The 21,509-nt window shown below is 31.9% G+C and overlaps 1 protein-coding gene across 3 annotated transcripts in view; it reads left to right on the top strand.

The window, feature by feature from the left end:
- LOC143079748 (alanine--tRNA ligase, cytoplasmic-like) overlaps positions 1-21,509 on the top strand; it is a 31,827-nt gene that overhangs the window by 7,842 nt on the left and 2,476 nt on the right. For all 3 annotated transcript variants that reach the window (XM_076255308.1, XM_076255309.1, XM_076255310.1), the window contains exons 6-22: positions 3,249-3,390; positions 3,950-4,095; positions 4,294-4,402; positions 7,873-7,911; positions 8,373-8,484; positions 9,545-9,669; positions 9,933-10,077; positions 10,375-10,544; positions 13,936-14,049; positions 14,319-14,456; positions 15,613-15,753; positions 16,153-16,265; positions 16,486-16,594; positions 18,104-18,229; positions 18,642-18,761; positions 20,727-20,813; positions 21,176-21,289. In XM_076255308.1, coding sequence (XP_076111423.1) covers positions 3,249-3,390; positions 3,950-4,095; positions 4,294-4,402; positions 7,873-7,911; positions 8,373-8,484; positions 9,545-9,669; positions 9,933-10,077; positions 10,375-10,544; positions 13,936-14,049; positions 14,319-14,456; positions 15,613-15,753; positions 16,153-16,265; positions 16,486-16,594; positions 18,104-18,229; positions 18,642-18,761; positions 20,727-20,813; positions 21,176-21,289 — 2,050 coding nt within the window. The remainder of the gene's footprint in view (positions 1-3,248; positions 3,391-3,949; positions 4,096-4,293; positions 4,403-7,872; positions 7,912-8,372; positions 8,485-9,544; positions 9,670-9,932; positions 10,078-10,374; positions 10,545-13,935; positions 14,050-14,318; positions 14,457-15,612; positions 15,754-16,152; positions 16,266-16,485; positions 16,595-18,103; positions 18,230-18,641; positions 18,762-20,726; positions 20,814-21,175; positions 21,290-21,509) is intronic.

Below are 21,509 nucleotides of genomic sequence, written 5' to 3'. Positions count from 1 at the left end.
TACAGAAATTGAAGTCTTAGGCATGTGACTCATTTATACTGACAATGAAAAGTATATTTAGGAAAGAATTGATTGAATATATAATAGGATATTGGTATTGTTATATAATTGAGTTAAAATCTAGACAAGGTTACTGGTAGTAATTTTGTTAGTGTTAGAAAGAAGTAGATCTTTATAATTATTAATAAATTGTTTTATACAGTAAAATAATTAGTAAAGCAGCAAGACAATATCTTGTGCAATACATGTCCATAGAAAAAGAATTTCAATGCAGAAAAAAAAAGAACAAAATTAGTATTGCTTCAACCTTAAAAATTGAGAAATAGATGTTTATCCCAAAAATAACAATTTCATTGATTGAGTAATAATAACAACAGTATAATTTTAGCATCAATGCATGTAAGCCAATTTTTAAGTTAAGGACAATTGATAAACATTTTAGCTTGGCAAGTAATAAAACCCTAAAAATCAGGTCCAGAAATTCGATTAACTAAATTCATGTAGGTGGAGTCATATTTCCACATTAAGACAGGGTTTCCGCTGGCGATCCCCATTATCACAATTTGTGAAAAATAAAAATTGTGGCGATTAAAACTTGTTATTGACGAAAGTATTTGGCAAAAGAAATATATATAGCGATTTAGTTTTAGTCATCTTGTTTATTTACTATTTTTGGGTTTCTCTGACTTTACCTGTCGGACAATACTCGGAATTCACTTTGAATTCGTTAAGATTTTGACAGAAAATCAATAATTAGCTGATTGCATTTTATAGCTGTCGACAACATAGGACTAATTGATAAAGGTGTTGATTGTATATTATGTGACAAAATGATATGGTTAAATGGCGTCCATCACATGTTACATAAAGGAATGTATTAACCATTTTGCGAAGCACGTGTTTGAAGCAAAATTTTGACGTCTTCTCTCCTTCTTTAAATGATAGTCGAGAAAAGAAACTAGAGGCTCTAAAGAGCCTGTGTCGCTCACCTTGGTCTATGTGAATATTAAACAATGGACACAGATGGATTCATGACAAAATTATGTTTTGGTGATGGTGATGTGTTTGTAGATCTTACTTTACTAAACATTCTTGCTGCTTACAATTATCTCTATCTATAACAGTACTTTTTGTGGAAAATGTTATTGAAAATCTTCAAATTTTAAGAAAATTGTTAAAAATTGACTATGAAGAGCAATAACTCCTTAGGGGGTCAATTGACTATTTTGGTCACACTGACTTATTTTTAGTTCTTACTTTGCTGTACATTATTGCTGTTTACAGTTTATCTCTATCTATAATAATATTCAAGATAATAACAAAAAAACAGCAAAATTTCCTCAAAATTACCAATTCAGGGGCAGCAACCTAACAACGATTATCCAATTCATCTGAAAATTCCAGGGCAGATAGATTGTGACCTGATCAACAATTTTACTTCCTGTCAGATTTGCTCTTAATGCTTTGGTTTTTGAGTTATAAGCCAAAAACTGCATTTTACCCCCATGTTCTAGTTTTAGCCATGGCGGCCATCTTGGTTTGTTGGCCGAGTTACCGGACACATTTTTTTAACTAGATACCCCAATGATGATTATGGCTAAGTTTGGTTAAATTTGGCCTAGTAGTTTCAGAGGAGAAGATTTTTCTAAAAGATTACTAAGATTTATGAAAAATGATTAAAAATTGACTATAAAGGGCAATAACTCCTAAAGTGGTCAACTGACCATTTTGGTCATGTTGACTTATTTGTAGATCTTACTTTGCTAAACATTATTGCTGTTTACAGTTTATCTCTATCTATAATAATTTTCAAGATAATAACCAAAAACAGCAAAATTTCCTTAAAATTACCATTTCAGGGGCAGCAACCCAACAACGAAATGTTAGATTCATCTGAAAATTTCAGGACAGATAGATCTTGACCTGATGAACAATATTACCCATGTCAGATTTGCTCTAAATGCTTTGGTTTTTGAGTTATAAGCCAAAAACTGCATTTTACCCCTATGTTCTATTTTTAGCCATGGCGGCCATCCTGGTTGGTTGGCAGGGTCACCGGACACATTTTTTAAACTAGATACCCCAATGATGATTGTGGCCAAGTTTGGTTAAATTTGGCCCAGTAGTTTCAGAGGAGAAGATTTTTGTAAAAGTTAACGCAGGACGACGATGGACGACGACGGACGCCGACGGACGCCGGACGCCAAGTGATGAGAAAAGCTCACTTGGCCTTTCGGCCAGGTGAGCTAAAAATGTTATTATGACAAAAAATGTTCAAAAGCAAGAAAAATCTCTGATTGAAAACATTATCCTTTGACTTCAATATAGATAATTGATTTGAATGGGTACATTAAAGTTGTTTCAGTGACACATGTGTTTCAAGCATAGTTTTACTTCTCAATTTTTCTTTACTATGGTCTTGAAAAGAAAACTGTTGTTATAAAGAAATCTTTTCAAAAAGTTGGGAAGATCTTGGAACAACCCCTTGAATGAGAGTAACCTTTCATGTAATGACTACACCTTAAATGAGGGATCAATTTCTAGTGATAAAAACTTTTGTTTTGTTGTTTCTGGTATTATATGGTTAAAACATGTCCAAGAATTTTGTTATATTCCGGGACTTTTATCTACTTTATTTTTTTAAAAGTAAGTGCCCTGCTTCTTTTAAAGTTGTTCAAAATATAACAAATTTTCCATCTTTTAAGTTAAAGATAAAGTTAAAGTTGGCGAAAGAGGTGGCAAAAAAAATAATTGACCCAGGGAATACCCTGCATTAAGATAACAATAACTGGTTTTTAGGATAAAATACTATCAATTCAGAAATTATTGTGTGTATTTATTATTACAATTTTTAAAGAAGAAACAGAAATGTTAGTTTAATAATTACAAATGTAGAAGAAGCTATATTCAGATATATATATATATCCCAAATATATCATAATGCAAGTTCTTGTTATTGTGATACCCAAGGAGTTGCAATATTTGCATTAATAAGAAACTGACAATAACTTCTGAATTAACAGTTTATCTTTAACATCTTTTTACATCCTTGGAAATAATGACAAACTGAGTTAACAGACCTAGCGACATAGCTAAAGTAGCATTGTCGTTTAAGTTTTCAAACTTATATAAAAAACATAAGATGAATGGCTATAAACATTTTCTAGTATTTTGTTTTGGCTAATGCAACATTTTGTTTATCATGGATTTCAATTGAATTAAATTTCTTTCCATTTTATTTTTTATAGAGATAAAGATGGTTTGACAATTCTGCCAAGACAGCACTGCGATTGTGGTATGGGATTAGAACGACTAGTTTCAGTGGTTCAAAATAAGAGTTCTAACTATGACACAGACCTATTTGTACCTTTCTTTGATGCCATACAAAAGGTACTTATATTCCCTTTGATATCCTCACATGTTGAAGCTGTGGGATGTTTATTTTTTCTTCCATTGTTAGTTTGTACATGTCAAGTACATGTCAAGTTCAAGCTTCTTTTTGGTTGGTTAGGTTTTATTTGAGTTATGTTTCAATTTTTTTTTTTTACAAAAGAATGGGATATTACAAATTGAAAACATTTCAGGTGCAGAAAAATAAAAACAAATGTTACATTTTGTCAGGTCTGTGATTAAACTTCATTGGTTTTTTACATTAATGCATTAGCCTTAGATTTATTTTTTATCTGTCAGAAAATTGCAACATGAAAACAGGTTCTAAACATTTATAAGCCCTGAAACTTCAGTTAGAAATTTAGACAAAGTTTACCTGGTTTTGCTTTTAGGTCCATTTTGGTTACATTATGACTTAAAGCACCTCAAGTATTCAATGGTTAATACTGTATCTTAATTTGATGGCACACTGTTGCTGAAAAGTGGAAACGATGTTTTAATGAAATTTACATTACAAATATATTGGTTGTATTATAATGATACTGATTTTATGTTTTAGGCAACAGGAGCTGCACCATACCAAGGCTGTGTAGGTAAAGCTGATACAGATGGTATAGACATGGCCTATCGTGTACTAGCTGACCATGCTCGAACATTAACTATTGCTCTGTCAGACAATGGCCGACCTGATAATATAGGTAGAGGGTATGTATTCATAATCAGTTTTTTTTGCCCTTTTAGCATTGAGTTCATGTAAATTGTATATATCAGAGTGGTGATCATTTTATTAATAAATTAAAAATGAAACAAGAACAAAATTTGATCACATACTGTGTTTTAAATTTTATTTGAAGTGATCATATGAAAGTGTCAATGATTTTGAATATGAAACTTATATTTTAGATATGTACTAAGAAGAATTCTAAGACGTGCTGTCAGATATGCCACAGAGAAGTTAGGAGCTAAACCTGGAGTATTTGCTTCCTTGGTTGATGTTGTTATTCAGACACTTGTATGTACCTCTGAAATTCAAAATATCAATTAAATTAAAAATAAACTTAGTGAAAAATTTTCTCTCAGAAAATTTTGAATATAATATATTTGAGCTAAAAAGGTTGTTTTGCAGAAAATTTGAAATTCCTTCTGACACTCAAAGTTTGGTTGACTGCAATTTATTAAGTCTCCCAAACAAAGTTTGGAGACTTATTGTTTTTGGTCAGTTCTTATTATTTTTATTATTATGTCACCCGATCGACAATGTCGGGTGACATATTGCTTTTCCTCTGTTTCTTTGTTATTATTATTATTCTTCCAACTATTTTGTCCGCCACTTTTCTCGGAGCCAATGGAACCAATCTTAATGATAGTTAAGTATAATAGGGAACACAAAATTGCGGGTTGCAGTAGGGTCTAAGACCATAAAAAATGGCTGCCGTTTCCATGGAAACGGAACAATTGTGAAAAATTCCACTTTTTGTTTTTTTGGAATAATTTGGACATGCTTAAACTCAGAATCATCATATTTTAATACAATGAAGGTGCCACCCATATACTGGTTTTGGGTGATTTTGGCAATCATTGGAACTACTATGTTGCCATGGAAACTACACCAAAAATTTCAAAAATATGAAAATGGTCCAAATTTTTTGAAACTTTACCATAACGATGAGCAACTTTGGTAGATGTGGAATTTGGCGTTGGAATTTCCAAAATGTCTGCCGTTTCCATGGAAACAATGCAAAAAGGTCAAAATGCTACAAAAACTTCCGGGTTTGGTGAATAACTTTGGTATGCTTGAACTTAAAATCATCAAATTTTTACACAATATAGTTATCCACTATATACAGGTTTTGATTGATTTTGACAATCATTGGAACTACTCTGTTACCATGGATACAGGATCAAATATCTCAAAAATTTCAAAATGCTCCAAAATTGATGAAACTTAATATGATAGTTCACTGGCAAGTCTGGATGAGACTTTTGACTTTGGAATTTCAAAAATGGCCACCGTTGCCATGGAAACTGCAAAAAAGTCAAAATTTCTCAAAATGCTTTGAACTTAATGAAACTTGATATTATTGTTAACTGGCAAGTACAGATGACACTTTTGACTTTGAAATTTTCAAAATGGCTGCCGTTGCCATGGAAACAGCAGAAATGTGATTTTTTTTAAAATGCTCTGAATGTTCTGAAAATTTACAGAAAGATGTATTGCCATGAATATATGTGCATTCACTGTTAAACCATTTTGAAATGGCTGCCGGTTAGTGGCAATAGGGGAAGGGTGACATCCGCTATTGCTTGCAATGGCAATTCTAGTTCTTCTTCCTCTTCCTCTTCCTCTTCCGCCACTTTAAAAAATGAACTTGTCCGCAGCGTTTCTCCAAAACCGCTTGTCAGATTGACTTAGGATTTCGTAAAATGGTAGACTAATATGTCTAGGTGAGCCATCAATCTTTCGTTTGTGCATTGGGGTCTATTAAGGGCTATTTTGGGGGGTAGAAAGAAGGGAGGGTTTTACTATAGAACCCTATGGGATTTTATTTTCTAAAAATTTCAAATGAATATAACTTGAAAACTGTAAGTGGTAGATACATGCAGTCTTCAGAAATGATTATAGGACAATAAAACAAATCACATGAAATATAGGGGGAGTCCCTGGGAGTTCATCCCCACCCCCTTCAATTTGAGAATATGCTTATATCTTGTAACCGATCCAGATCCCCACCCCTAAACCATATATATTCCTGATTGGGACAATAAAACAAATCAAATGCAATTAAAGGGAGGTCCCCGGGGGTCATCCCCACCCCGTTCAATTTCATAATGTGCTATTATCTTGTAAATGGTCCAGATCCCCACCCCTAAACCATATATATTCTTGTAGGGGACAATAAAACAAATGAAATGAAGTTAAAGGGAAGTCCCTGGGGGGTCACCCCACCCCCTCTTGTTTGAAAACTTGTAAACGGTCAACATCCCCACCCCTAAACCATATATATTCTTGTAGGGGACAATAAAACAAATGAAATGAAATAAGAGGGAAGTCCCTAGGGGGTCACCCCACCCCCTCTTGTTTGAAAACTTGTAAACGGTCAACATCCCCACCCCTAAACCATACATATTCTTGTATGGGACAATAAAACAAATCACATGAAATTAAATGGAAGTTCCTGGGGGTCACCCCCACACCGTTCAATTTGAGAATGTACTATTATCTTTTAAGCGGTCCAGATCCCCACCCCTAAACCATATATATTCTTGTAGGGGACAATAAAACAAATGAAATGAAATAAAAGGGAAGTCTGGAGGGGTCACCCCACCCCCTCTTGTTTGAAAACTTGTGAACGGTCAACATCCCCACCCCTAAACCATATATATTCTTGTAGGGGACAATAAAACAAATGAAATGAAATAAGAGGGAAGTCCCTAGGGGGTCACCCCACCCCCTCTTGTTTGAAAACTTGTAAACGGTCAACATCCCCACCCCTAAACCATACATATTCTTGTATGGGACAATAAAACAAATCACATGAAATTAAATGGAAGTTCCTGGGGGTCACCCCCACCCCGTTCAATTTGAGAATGTACTATTATCTTTTAAGCGGTCCAGATCCCCACCCCTAAACCATATATATTCTTGTAGGGGACAATAAAACAAATGAAATGAAATTAAAGGGAAGTTCCTGGGGGTCGCCCCACCCTGTTCAATTTGAGAATGTGCTATTATCTTGTAAACGGTCCAGATCCCCACCCTAAAACCATATATATTCTTGTAGGGGACAATAAAACAAATCAAATGAAATGTAGGTAACTTCCCTGGGGGGTCACCACCACCCCCTCCTGTTTGAATACTTGTAAATGGTGGAGATCCCTACTCGTAAGCCATATATATTCTTGGGACAAAAAATCAAATCAAATGAACATATGAATGGCGAGTTATGGGAGCTTTGTTTGGGAGACTTCGTAACAGCATCCTGTTACAATTACTTCTTGTTTTTATGGAAGATGAAAGAGTAAAAGAAAAAATTATGGAGAAAACAACTCAAATGTTTTTAAAGAAATTTATGACTTGGAAGTTTAAGTACTGTAGATCATCATCTCTATAAATTTAAAGTAGCTAATTTAGATACTGTAAATTCAGAAATTGTTGAGATGTTTTTACTATTGCTAAAAAATGCGACAGGGTTTTAATCACATTAATTAAAACTCGCATTTCGAAATTTTTTATATAAATCAGATAGGATTTTTCTGAATATCGCAAATTTTTTAGTCTAAAATGGCAAAATTGTAACAATAAATGCACGAAATAATTTTATATCTGATTTCTTTCAAATTAAAATAGATTTTTTTCTGTCAAAACTTGAAATGAGTCTGATCATCAGAAAATTCTGATAGGCACTCATTGATTATTTTGTAATTTCTTAAACTTTTGTTAATAAGATGGTTTTGATTTACTGGTATTTTATGTAATTGTAGGGAGATGGTTTCCCTGAAGTTACCAAAGATCCAGAGGGGGTAAGTTGAATTGATTGTTATAAGCCTTGTGATAGGTAATATCTAGACTATTTATGTATTTGGGCTATTCCATTAAGATGTGTATGGGATCGTAGGAGAGACAGTTTTATTTTTAGACATGTCAAGGATAATATATGATGGTATGTTCATTTGATGCATGCACAATTACACAAATAAGATGGTTGGGAAGTGATTTAAGATGTTCCTTCCTATACTCCAAAATATATTTTCATGGTTTAGCCTTAAGAATGAGTTTTGTTCTTGGTGTAGTTTTTTTTTTTGTAAAGGTAATGCACTAAAATAGCTCAAAGCCCTGACTGAATTTTATAAATATGCATTTTGAAAAGATTTGCTGAATATTTATGAAATATTACAATGTATTTTGTAGTTCCTTGGGTGTTGAACCATTGAAAATCTACTAAAGTTGTATGATGACACTTTTTTTCCCATGGAATTTTCAGATCAAAGAAATAATAAATGAAGAAGAAGAACAGTTTTTGAAGACATTAACCAGAGGCAGACGGCTACTAGAAAGAACTATTGGAAAATTGGGAGATACTAAAACATTACCAGGTAGCTATATTACAGTTTGGGAGATACTAAAACATTACCAGGTAGCTATATTACAGTTTGGGAGATACTAAAACATTACCAGGTAGCTATATTACAGTTTGGGAGATACTAAAACATTACCAGGTAGCTATATTAGAGTTTGGGAGATACTAAAACATTACCAGGTAGATATATTAGAGTTTGGGAGATACTAAAACATTACCAGGTAGCTATATTACAGTTTGGGAGATACTAAAACATTACCAGGTAGCTATATTACAGTTTGGGAGATACTAAAACATTACCAGGTCGATATATTAGAGTTTGGGAGATACTAAAACATTACCAGGTAGCTATAGTAGAGTTTGGGAGATACTAAAACATTACCAGGTAGATATATTAGAGTTTGGGAGATACTAAAACATTACCAGGTAGCTATATTACAGTTTTATACTAAATGAATTTACTAAAATTGAGAATGGAAATTTGGAATGTGACAATGAGACACCAACCCGAACATAAAGCAGACAATAGCCGTAGGCCACCAATGGGTCTTCAATGCAGCCAGAAACTCCCACACCAGAGCTGTTTGAAACAGCCAATTAAATTAACAGCATTCAAGCATTAAAAGTCTTTACATCTTGTAAACTTTGGTCAGAGATGTTTTCTGATACGGATGATTGAATGAAAATTATATCAGTGCCTATGTTTTACTTGTCATGGGGAATATTTATAAAGGAGATGTAGAGTATATGTAGATGAGACAGCAAGCTACAACACAAATAACCATCTATATATGTATGTAATGGCTTATCTATATAAGAAAATAAATACATATGAAGTATTTAGATGGATGATAAAACTAGAGGACCAGTCAGTGGTAAATGTTGACTTAGTTTTCAGGGTGTGTGTTGTAGATCAGAACCTAGGTTAGTATCAAAATCAATTTATTTTAAATGAGATAATTAATCTTCCCATTTTAAGCTTGTTTCAGTACTTTTACTTGCCAAGAAATTCATGTTATCATGTTATCATTCTGTACTTAAATTTTACTTAGGATACATATACATATTCATTACAGGTGATATAGCATGGAGGTTGTATGATACTTACGGATTCCCTGTTGATCTCACAGAATTGATGGCGGAAGAGAAAGGTCTTACTGTAGATATGAAAAGTTATGAAGAATCAAAGATTCAGTCTCAGGTATCACTTAGTATTTACCAAACAAGGTTTTCCTAATCCATGATTGCACTTTTGTTTACATGATCATCGATTTGTAGTCTTAGATTTGAGGTATTGATATTGTAAAAAAACATGTGGTTGCACAAAAGATTCAGATGCAAGTGAAAAAGAAACAGCACTAATATGTACTGTATATTTTTTTTTAAGTTTTTATTTTTGTGGATTGGTACACTGGATGACATGAATATTTTAGAGGTATATGTTATTAATAATTTATTTCTCAGATATTGTCTCAAGGAACGGGATCAACTATAGATGATAGGATCATGTTGGATGTACATGCTATCAGTGACTTACAGAACAGAGGAGTTCCACCAACAGACGATTCACCTAAACATAGTTATACTGCGGATGATGATGGAAACTATAGTAAGATCAAGTTACTTATACTCATACAAAATCTTATCTCAAGGAAAGATTGTTCTAAATATGTATTTTAGCTACTGCTGAAATTTATGTCGATAAATAATCAGCTAACACACAGAAGAGCATTTTTATTTTATACATAGAAATGTGGTAGAAAGGTTGTCATGAAGGTAAATATTATTGATATAATTAAGTTGCCATCATTTCAATGATCAAGTTAAAAACATTTATGATAAAAATCTGTGAATAAAAAATGAAAAAGAAAGACAAAATTGTTCATACTTAACTGATATATTCCAGATTTTGAACCTACCACAGGAAAGATTATAGCCCTTAGATATGATAAACAGTTTGTAGAAGAAGTAACAACTCCTCAGGAATGTGGTATACTGTTAGATAAGACCTGTTTTTATGCTGAACAAGGAGGACAGATTTATGATGAAGGATTTATTGTAAAGGAAAATGATGAGGTAAAATAATTGGTTTGGTGTTAAAGATGCTGGTTTTTTTTTCTCATTGATTTTTCCGTGATGTGTCAAAATGGGCAGTTTAAGTATTCACTGTATAATTTTTGCTGAATGGAAAAAAACAAAAAACAAAACTATTGTATTGTTTAACAGTCAGGATCCTACTTCGTCAAAATTATCTCCCCATTACGCCAGTTCATTTTCACAATCGTAGAAACAGAAGCCATTGTAGGGATGACGCGCCACCATTTTTGCTCTTGGAAACCGATAAATTTATCCATATTGCACCATTACGATCCTTATATGTCAGTTGTATTTTTAAAGACAAATGTATCAACTAGCTAATGAGCATCAGTTAATAATCTTGTCTACATTGATTCAACTTAAAACTATTGTCTGATCGGTTGTCAGGTGGAATTTTCGAAAATTCATAAACATTTAAAAAAATTCTAAATAAATATTTCGTGGAAGGGCAGACTAGATTTTTTTAGTGTATGAAGACTATAAACTCTAGTTATCACACACAAAAAATTGGAATTTTTCGAAGATATGCATTTTCATCATCCAACTTGAAAGACTGTCCTCAAGTACTTTCAGTAAAAAATAGCTATTCGAACACACCTTCTCTGTTTTTGTGACTCATTAGATAGATATTTCACTTGACCTATATAATTCATCTTTTAGTACTGTGATTTTTTGTGTTATAATGTCAACCTGTAGCTTTAATGTATAAAAATGATAGAATTTGAAGCGAGACGATGTATGAAATATTCTTGCTTTGTACGATATCAAGACAAAATACTCAACTCAAACACGCCCTAACATAAAACGGTGCACTCGATTTTCTCTTTTCGATACAATTGTTACCCATTTTTGGAATTTTTTCTTCAGTCACATAATGGAAGGGCAGACACGAAAATTACTAAAGTAATAGATTGATATGGTTTCCGTCCGTTGTAATTTTTTCAAAAAAATCGGAGGTTATGCATTTTTGTCATCCAACTTGAAAGATACAGTCGATTCCACTTAATTGCATACCGCTTAATAGCATAATTCGGTTAATTGCATACTTTTCTCCTGCACAGAACCATTTCCCATTCATCTAATGTTAAATTGTACGGTTATATGCATAGCCCCTCAAGTGGCATTTCGGTTAATTGCATAGAAAATAATCGCCAGCTAGATATGCTTATTTAAAACTGACGAGATTTTTGACCGGAAACAGCAATTTGGTAAGTATATTTTTCTTGAATGCATCATATTTTTTTATATTATTTCACATTTACTTCTGTGTTATTTAAATAAAGTTTTAAAACAGTTTCTTTCGTGTTTATATGATTATAAAAAAGGCCTCGATGTGTACACAGGTAAAGTTTCCCATATTCTATTTTAAGCCTCGAGGTCATAAAGATGTCAATCAGCTGATTGTTGTAAAAACACAACCATTCTATGATCTTCTATCTCAAAAGGTGTTAATTATTGATTGCATTTCAAACATTGAATATGAATATTTTATTTGCAAAAGCATATAGAACATGCTATGGCAATACATAATATATACATAATGTGACAAAAGACTGGTAACAGAGAACAATACAATAATAACATACATGTTGTAGCTAACCAATAATATCAGATCTAACTTTCCATGCACTCTTCAAATAGTTACAGAGCTTAATTGTTAAAGATCTAGAATTAGCTTTCAACAAACAAGATAGTTTAAAAATAGTAGGCCATGAACAATAATAGCGTGGCAAAAACAATATTCTAATTGCCCTATATGCTGGACATACCAATACAAAATGGAATTCATTCTCAACACATTGCATGTTACAACATACACAAAGACGCATTTCTCTTGGTATAACAGAGAAGCGACCAACTTCAACATTAAGTTTCAATGTACCACTTCGTAGTTTTGTAAGAATGTTAATATTATTAATGTAGCTAAAATAATTCTCAAGACAAAAATCAAACTTTATACTTCTATACACACTTAATTTCTCACAGTCACAAATATTTGCTGACCATTTTTGTAGATATTGATCTTTAATGCGTGTCTTTATAACATCAAACGATATATCAATATTATTTTGATCAATCCAAATATGGTTCATTCCAAGACTAAATAAAAAATCACGCACATTAGATGCCCAATTAATTTTACCATGATTTGCATCGTCATACAAAATTTTATATACATCATATACAAAAGCTGGTTTATACATAACAATACGTAACCAATATTTTAAGATTAATTGTTTTCTCAAAACATACATAGGTAGATGACCAAGCTCGCCACAAAGAAAACTAATAGGAGCACGTTTACCTACTTGCTCATAGATTACATTTTGGGTGTATTTTTAAAACAATAACGCCTGCTAATTATCGATCATTATCCAATGTGCAATCTCGTAATTTGGCATGGGGTGATCTACATTTATGTTAAATATTACAGGGCATTTATATATGGTTGAAGAATTTCATGCATCAATCTTTCATTTTTAATATTTTTTGAAAAGAACATTAACTTAAAACTATTATATTTTCTCACTTTCAACACTCGTGTCCAGCAAATAACCCGTGCAGGGCCCCATTACCTGTTAAAACTGCTTTGCATACTGTATACGAAACTAACGAGGTTATTGTAACAGTGTTACATCACTGTACAATCGGTAAATACTGCACATTAAAGGCAGTTCATTACACATTTATTGTATCAAATGATTATAAACTGTGTAGCATTGTTCAACAGTTTGTTTTAATCAAAGCGTAAAAATATAATTTGTACATCCGGGTTATAGAAACAAATCTATTTTTAGAACAATTTTATTTTCGTATCTCAGGTAAAGGAAAAGTCGGTACATAAATAAACTAAAACTAAATGTGTTTATAAACTTTATTGAAAGAATAAACAATGAAATAAAAATGCACAACACTAGACAAATAACTTTTATTAGAATAAATAATCATTCAATATGTTGTAAGTGGATTATGGATGTTCATCTTTCTTCAGGATTTCCTCTATCGATGTTATTTGACTGCGTATTTCGGCATTTCGGATATAAGCATACTCCGCTTTATTGCATAATTTCGTCTGACAAATAGGCTATGCAAATAACCGGAATGTACTGTACCCATGTCGTCGACTTGATATCTAATTGTTCTGCTTAACTATGAACCAAATAAATTGAAAAGAGGTAAGTGCTATCATTCCTTCACCCTTTAACATATACCTATGAGTATATCTGTGTTGGAATAAGTAGACTTTACTCATTTCTAGAGTTGTTGTCTCTTTGACACATTCCCTATTCCCTTTCTGAATTTTATTTAAAAGCTACACATAGATCCAATTTGTCTAAAGAGTAGATTTGAGATATATTTTTAATTGCAGGAAATAGAATTTAAAGTGAAGAACGTACAAGTACGAGGAGGTTATGTATTACATGTAGGACACATAGAAGGCACATTACGAGTGGGAGATGTTGTACAATTAACTATAGACAATGTAAGATTTATATGCAATGAAAAATTGAGTTAAAGCTCTCTAGAAAACTTTAAATTGTCTGTCAGAATATAATGATTCCTTGAAAGTTTATGATTTAGATAATATATGTAGTTAGAACTCCATTTTTTTGTGTTCAAACTTTATGTGATCTTTTTCATTTATCAAATATAAACTTTGTATTGGATAATCTTGATACAGATATGTAATAATGTTAATAATGAAGAGTGTATAGATATTGAAAATTTAAATTCTGAATTGATATATTATAGACTAGAAGAAGTTCTGTGATGAAGAATCACACAGGTACCCACATGTTAAACTATGGTCTTCGGGAAGTTTTAAAGGAGGCTGACCAAAGAGGATCCTTTGTAGCTCCTGACAGACTTAGATTTGATTTTACTGCAAAAGTGAGTACATTAGGTTGAAACTAGTTTTATAACTACATTAGTAGGTAAGGAGATTTTTTTAGGATTCAAAGAACTAATCTAATTACCTTAGTAAATATGACAGCAACCCCAATGACATAAATAACTAAAATACATCTAGAGGACAACAGGAAGGATTGATTCTTACTTTGGAACCTGACAATATTGGCCAAGATGTAAAAAATAATTGACTCAATTTTTAACCGGATTTTTGTGACAAAAATGTCGGTTATTGATTTGGGGATGTACGGCGGGCGGCTGGGCAGAGCGGGTGGTCGGGCTGGCGGGCGGGCGGGCGGCAATCAAATGTTGTCCGTGCATTAACTCATGAACCGTTCAACCAAAGCTTTTAAATTTTTAATATGTTATTACTGACAACTATACGAAGGTCAAGTTCAATAATGGCGATTTTGACTTTTACCGTTCAGGAGTTATGGTTCTTGAAAGATTGAAAAATGGTGTTTCCCGTCGTGTCCGTGCATTTTCTCATGAACCATTCAACCAAAGCTTTTGAAATTTTAATATGTTGTTACTGATGACAAAATAGAGGTCAAGTTCAATAATGACGATTTTGACTTTTACCGTTCAGGAGTTATGGTTCTTGAAAGATCGTAAAATGGCGTTTCCATTCACGTTGTTGCATTTACTCATGAACCATTCAATCTAAGCTTTTCAAATTTTAATATGTTGATACTGATGACAAAATGGAGGTCAAATTTGATATTGACGATTTTCGCTTTCACCATTCATCAGTAATGGTTCTTGTGATATTGCCAGGACACAAAAAAATGTTAATAAATCCGTTTTGCTGTCGTTGTGACAGCCTCTTGTTAATTATCTTTTGGGAACACATCAACCCTTTCGCCGATGAATCCTGTTTACCAGGATCAGAATACCTCTTTTATGTTTCTCGCTCAAAACATTGCAAACAATAATTATCTTTCCTTGTCGAATACCCGGAGGAAAGTGTAAATATGGCGCTTTCTTTTGTTGAAAACCTTGTCAAAATCAAATGAAATTTACAGAATTTACGAGAATTTGAAATAATATGGAAGCCAGACTAGTATACTTTTTAACAAAAAGATGCTGTTTATAAGTACAAAACACTTATTTAAAATTGACCAGTTACATTTTTCAGGGTGCTATGTCTGTAAAAGATGTTAAAGCTGTTGAAGATATTGTTAATAATGTGGCTTCAAAAAATGAGGCAGTATTTGCTAGAGAGACTCCATTATCTGATGCCAAATCTATACAGGGATTGAGAGCTGTCTTTGATGAGGTAAGTTCAGGTTTCATGAATTATTATTTTTACATGTATTTCATTGAAGTTAAACAGTTTGCTGTATAAAATAAGAACAGGCATAGTTCATACTTTACCAATCTCTAGTTAAGAGGTTCAATTGAAGTTCAAATGAATATGGATTTAATAATGTCAAATTATTTACTTGCAAGTGAATAATTTCTTATTTTGACAAAAACTTAACCAATAAGGTGCCAAAATTGAAGTTGTATTTCACTATTATCACTCTTATTAATGAATGAACCAAAAATGTTTTATTTTTTTCTATATCTCGTAGCTAGTTTCCCTTTAATATAATTGATAGATGAAAATAAATTAAAACCTTTTTTGATTCACATGAAATGTATGATATACTAATAAGGGAATTTAATTTTTAAGGTGTATCCAGATCCAGTCAGAGTTCTATCTATAGGTATATCAGTTGAAGACTTAGTTAAAGATCCAATGGGACCAGGGGCTTCTCTCACAAGTGTAGAATTCTGTGGAGGAACGTTAGTATTTTTATCACTTATGCATGCATAGGTCAGTCATTAAGCAGGCCAATAGATTGAGGTGTAACACTGAAAAGAAAATTACTAAATTTGAAATAAATTGTTTCCAGTTTAATTAAAAAATATCCAACCAGCTTCTAAGGGAGATAAGTTTGTAAATAAATGAATAGAAACAACTGTATGGATCTTGATATTACTTGCAAAAATACATTTTTTATAGGCATTTACGAAGAGCTGGACATATAGGTAAACTAGTCATTGTGTCAGAAGAGGCTATTTCTAAGGGAATCAGAAGAATTATAGCTGTTACTGGTACTGAAGCACAAAAGGTTTGTAGAATTTTTTTGTCATTTTAAAAAACACAAAGTTTGTATTTTAGACTGACATTCCTTTGACAATGAGACTTTGCATTTGTCTGATTTTGACTTTTTCTATAAAACAGTCATTTCCATATTTTATCCTGATCTGAAGCAGGTCTTTGCTATAAAGCTTTGCCAGTATTTACTGTACTTTTTTAACTCGCCTGCCCATTTTTGTCGTCATCATAGTCTGTTAACTTTTCAAAAATCTTCTCCAAAACTATTAGGCCAAATTTAACAAAACCTGGCCACAATCATCACTAGGGTATGTAGTTTAAAAAAATGTGTCTGATGACCCTGCTTTACAACCAACATGGATGACATGGCTAAAAATACAACATAGGAGTAAAATGCAGTGTTTGGTTTATGTCTCTGAAACTAAAGCATTAAGAGCAAATCTGACAAATTATGATTATTGCTTAAACTTGAGACAAACTTTTGTATTATATTAAATTTGATATCTGTATATTTTATGGTAATGATTCAAAAAATTTTTTTTGAGTTATTGAAAATTTTGTAAAAAAAAGGAGAGGAATCTTCACATGTCTCCCTGTATCTCTAAAATGATTTATGATTATTGCTTAAAACTTTACACACTTCTTAGTTATATTAATCTAAAGATCTGTATACTTTTTGGTTTTGATTCAAAATTTTATTTTAGAGATATTAATTTGTTTGTATAAAAAAAGGGGAGGTTTTCACATGTCTCCCTGTATCTCTAAAACAGTTTATGATTATTGCTTAAAACTTTAAACACTTCTTAGTTATATTTTTCTAAAGATCTCCATATTCTTTGGTGATGATTAAAAATATTATTTTGTAGTTATTGAGTGTTTTGTAAAAAAAGGGGGGTTTTCACATGTTGTGCCATATGTTAGACACTATTTTTGATTATTGCATAAAAATTTACACACACGACGACGGGCGTATCATGCGTTCATGGCGCAGCTGTTTATTGTTATCTTAGATATATTATAGTATCTAATTATATCTTATATCTAATACTATAAATTATGATTTTAACCTTACTTTACTTGATTTCCAAAGCATCAGTAAATACAGGTGAGCGACACAGGCTCTTGAGAGCCTCTAGTATTGGTTCACAAAATCATAAACTGTTTGATATGTAGACAACCTTCTTTAACAGTTATAATAAAATGATAATTCTGTGTTAAATTGTTTAATTGAGAAGATATAAATCATGAAAATGTGTCTCTCAACCTAAATCTAGTACATGTACTAGTAGAGTATTTTCGAAGGAAAAATTTGCAGTGAATAACTGTAATTGTTAAATTAATAATTTACTCTTGAAATTCTATATCAAACCTAGAGTAATGAAAAATTACTACTTTTATTTTATTCTCAAAGTTATTTGTATTTTTTTATTTTTTAGGCTTGGTATTGGTAGCTGTACTGGAAAAGAGTATTTTATAAGTTGACATAAATGATCATTCTATTTGTCATTTGTAACTATTTTAGGCTTGGCATAAGGTTGGTGTCCTGGAAAAGAGTATTAATGAGTTGAAGAAGGAGATAGACAACAGATTACAGAGTAAAGATGTGTCTGTTAAGGCTTTAACAAAACTTATAGTACAGGTTGATGATGTAAGTGTATCCCTGTTTGTCCAATTTTTTAAGGGTCCCCTTAAGCTCCTGATGTATTTATACTTTTTCGCTCTCTAAACCATGTAAATTCCTTATGAAAGTCATATCATTTTGTTCTGAAAGATTTGTAACAATTAAATTAAAGTTTATTCATCAAATAAATTAACTTTCTAAATTAAACAAGTAGACTAAAATGTATCAAATAAAGAAAATCAAATGAATTGAAAGTATAGTAAAATAAAAAAAATAAATCTACTTCAGACATCTCATTGTAGTTTAAAGTTTAATTCATAAAAGGAATTAAATAAAGCGAACACAGCAACTTTTGTTTTAAAATAGTTTACCAAAAGTACCGCTAAAAACCAAACCCGTAATATAAAGAACAATGATGTTGTTTTTTTTGCTTTTAAAGGAAATTTCACAGTCAGTGATCCCGTATTGGAAGAAAGATAGCTTGAGAGGTGAACTGAAACCTCTAAGGAAGAAAATGGATGACTTGGACAAAGCCAGAAAAGCTGCTGTTATGGAGGAGGTATGAATTTTGTTCATGATTAAATTAGATTATTTGGTATTGTATGCAGTAGATTTAAAATAATACCAAACACCTTGACTAAAATGATTTAGTCCTAAAACTTGAACAAAATATTTACTTTGACAAAATTAAAAAAACTTCAACCACATTTATCGGAAAAACTTCATTGGATATATAACATTTGACAACCAACTAATTTTAATCCTTGAGAAGCTTTATATTTCATTTACAATAGAATATGATTAAATTTGTTAAACTGATTTTCACAGAGTTATCTCCCTGTAGTGTTATGTACCTCCTTAAAACTTATTTTTATCAGGACTTCTTCAATGCACCTTTTGTAGGTCCAATAATTGAGACAAACGAGGAAGGGTTTATGTATTAAAAACAAATTAAATAGTTCTAAATGTGGTGATCTCAGGTCAGGTACGTCATCAGTGGTAGTCTTTATTATATGAAAAATTATATCAAAATGAATTTTTCCTATCTTTTTATAAAACATCTTAATATAAATAAGATGAATGCTGTCCCTATGTCCTGGCTCACACATTTTGGTTTCCAGTACAAAATTCATACAGAATAAATCTTTACCTTGGTTTGATAACACTCCATTAGAAAAGAAAGACCCTTATTGATTTTGAATCAAAGTTTTACGGAACTTGGTTTACTATTCCCTCATGGCATACTGGAGATTCCTTTCAGTTTTGGGTCAAAGGTAAAGGATTTTAGTAGACTGAAAGACTGAAATTTTTCTTCAAATTTTGGTTCTCATATGTTGTTTTTTGAACCATATGTCCACATTTTAAGCAAAAATACCATTGCATAAAATGATTTTATAGTAACCGTATCTTAAAATTGATTTATAAATTAGGGCAATTTTTGGGGTCCATAAATCAGATCTATACACATCTTTGGTGGATAACATCATTAGGGATGAAACAGATTCCTAGAGTTTTTGTCAAGCCTGCGACTTTTGTCACAGATAGTGATCATTTCATGGTTCAGTGACTACATGTACTTGAAAAAAAATTTGTAATGTTAAATTCTCTCTTATTATAAGAAATAAAATATCTATATTTGGTATGTGTGTACCTTACAAGGTCCTCATGCCTGTCAGACAGGTTTCACTTGACCTCGACCTCATTACATGGATCATTGAACAAGGTTAAGTTTTGGTCGTCAAAATCCATATCTCAGACTCTATATGCAATAGGTCTAGTATATTCTGTGTATGGAAGGACTGTAAGGTTTACATATCCAACTGGCAGGTGTCATCTGATCTTGACCTCATTTTCATGGTTCAGTGGTTACAGTTATTTAAAGTTTTTGTGTTTTAGTGTGTTTTTCTTATACTGTATGCAATAGATCTACTATATTTGGTTTATGGAAATATTTTATGATCTTTTTGTCAGTCATGCAGGTTTTATTTGACCTTGACCTCATTTTCACGGTTCATTGCTCTGTTAACTTTTTGTGTTTTTCTATAACTATTAACAGTGGGTCAACTATATTTGTTGTATGGACGAATTGTTAGCTGTACATGCCTGCCTGGCTTGGTTCATCTGACCTTGACATCATTTTCATGGTTCATTGATCAATGTTTAATTTTCTTATGTGACAGTTGTAATAAAGCTTTATATTTAGGACTATCAACATAGTATCAATGATTAGTAAAGAAGGCGAGACATTTCAGCATGTGTTCTCTTGTTTTGGTTTATTTAGACGAAAATCATTAATAAATAGACTGAAATTTTGATAATATTTTTGTTCACTATTTGACATAAAAACTTAGCAGATTGTACAGACATCAGTGTCTTTGACATTACAAATCTATTGCTTTGACTACAAATCTATAAAGATCACTACTAGGCTGTTGCATCCTTGGTGTTTCTTTGGATTTATCCATATTCATAGACTCAATATTTAAAAGATACTGTAATATCATGATTATTTCTTGAATTTAAGGTGGTGCAGGAAACAAAGAAGATGATAGAGGCCAGTCCAAATGAGAAATTTGTTGTTCATGAGTTCAAGGCTGGATCAATAGCTAAAGTATGCTAGATTTTTTTTTAGATCTTTTAAAATATATAACAATATCAAATGTTTGATTTACCAACTGAGTTCCAAATTGCCTTCCTGTTTTGTCAAAAAAAATGTAATGAACATCTTAGCTGAAAAATAATCATGTTCAAGAGAATTACAGTATGAATATATGATAATGATTTTCATGCACATGACATATGTCATTCTAAAATCTGCTTAAAAGTGGTGTAAAAAAAAACAACAATTAATCAATCATTCTAAAATCCATCAGGTATATTTGAAAACCAAAAATTTGGACCACAAAAAAAAAGACAAGCAAAATGGAAATTCATTTGTATGCTATCTGATCTTTGTTACTCTTATTTATTTAGGCTTTAGATGGTGCAATGAAACAGTACAAAGCCTTGAGTCCAGAGACTGCAGCAATGTTTTTTTCAGTTGACAGAGAGGCCAGTAAAATAATATGTATGAGCTTAGCTCCAAAGGTGAGACTCAAACTATTCAGATAGTTTTATTGACAGAGAGGCCAGTAAATTTATATGTATGAGCTCTGCACCAAAGGTGAGACTTGAACTATTCATATAATTGTGTTGACAGAGAGACCAATAAATTTATATGTATGCAGAATTTGACAAAAGTGGCTACTTCATATTATAATTGAATTGCAACATTTATATAACAATATCTGAAACAAAAGAAGACCTC

Source organism: Mytilus galloprovincialis, chromosome 6, assembly GCF_965363235.1.
Source record: "Mytilus galloprovincialis chromosome 6, xbMytGall1.hap1.1, whole genome shotgun sequence".
NCBI classification, from domain to species: domain Eukaryota; kingdom Metazoa; phylum Mollusca; class Bivalvia; order Mytilida; family Mytilidae; genus Mytilus; species Mytilus galloprovincialis.
This window is presented reverse-complemented; position numbering and strand designations above follow the sequence as displayed.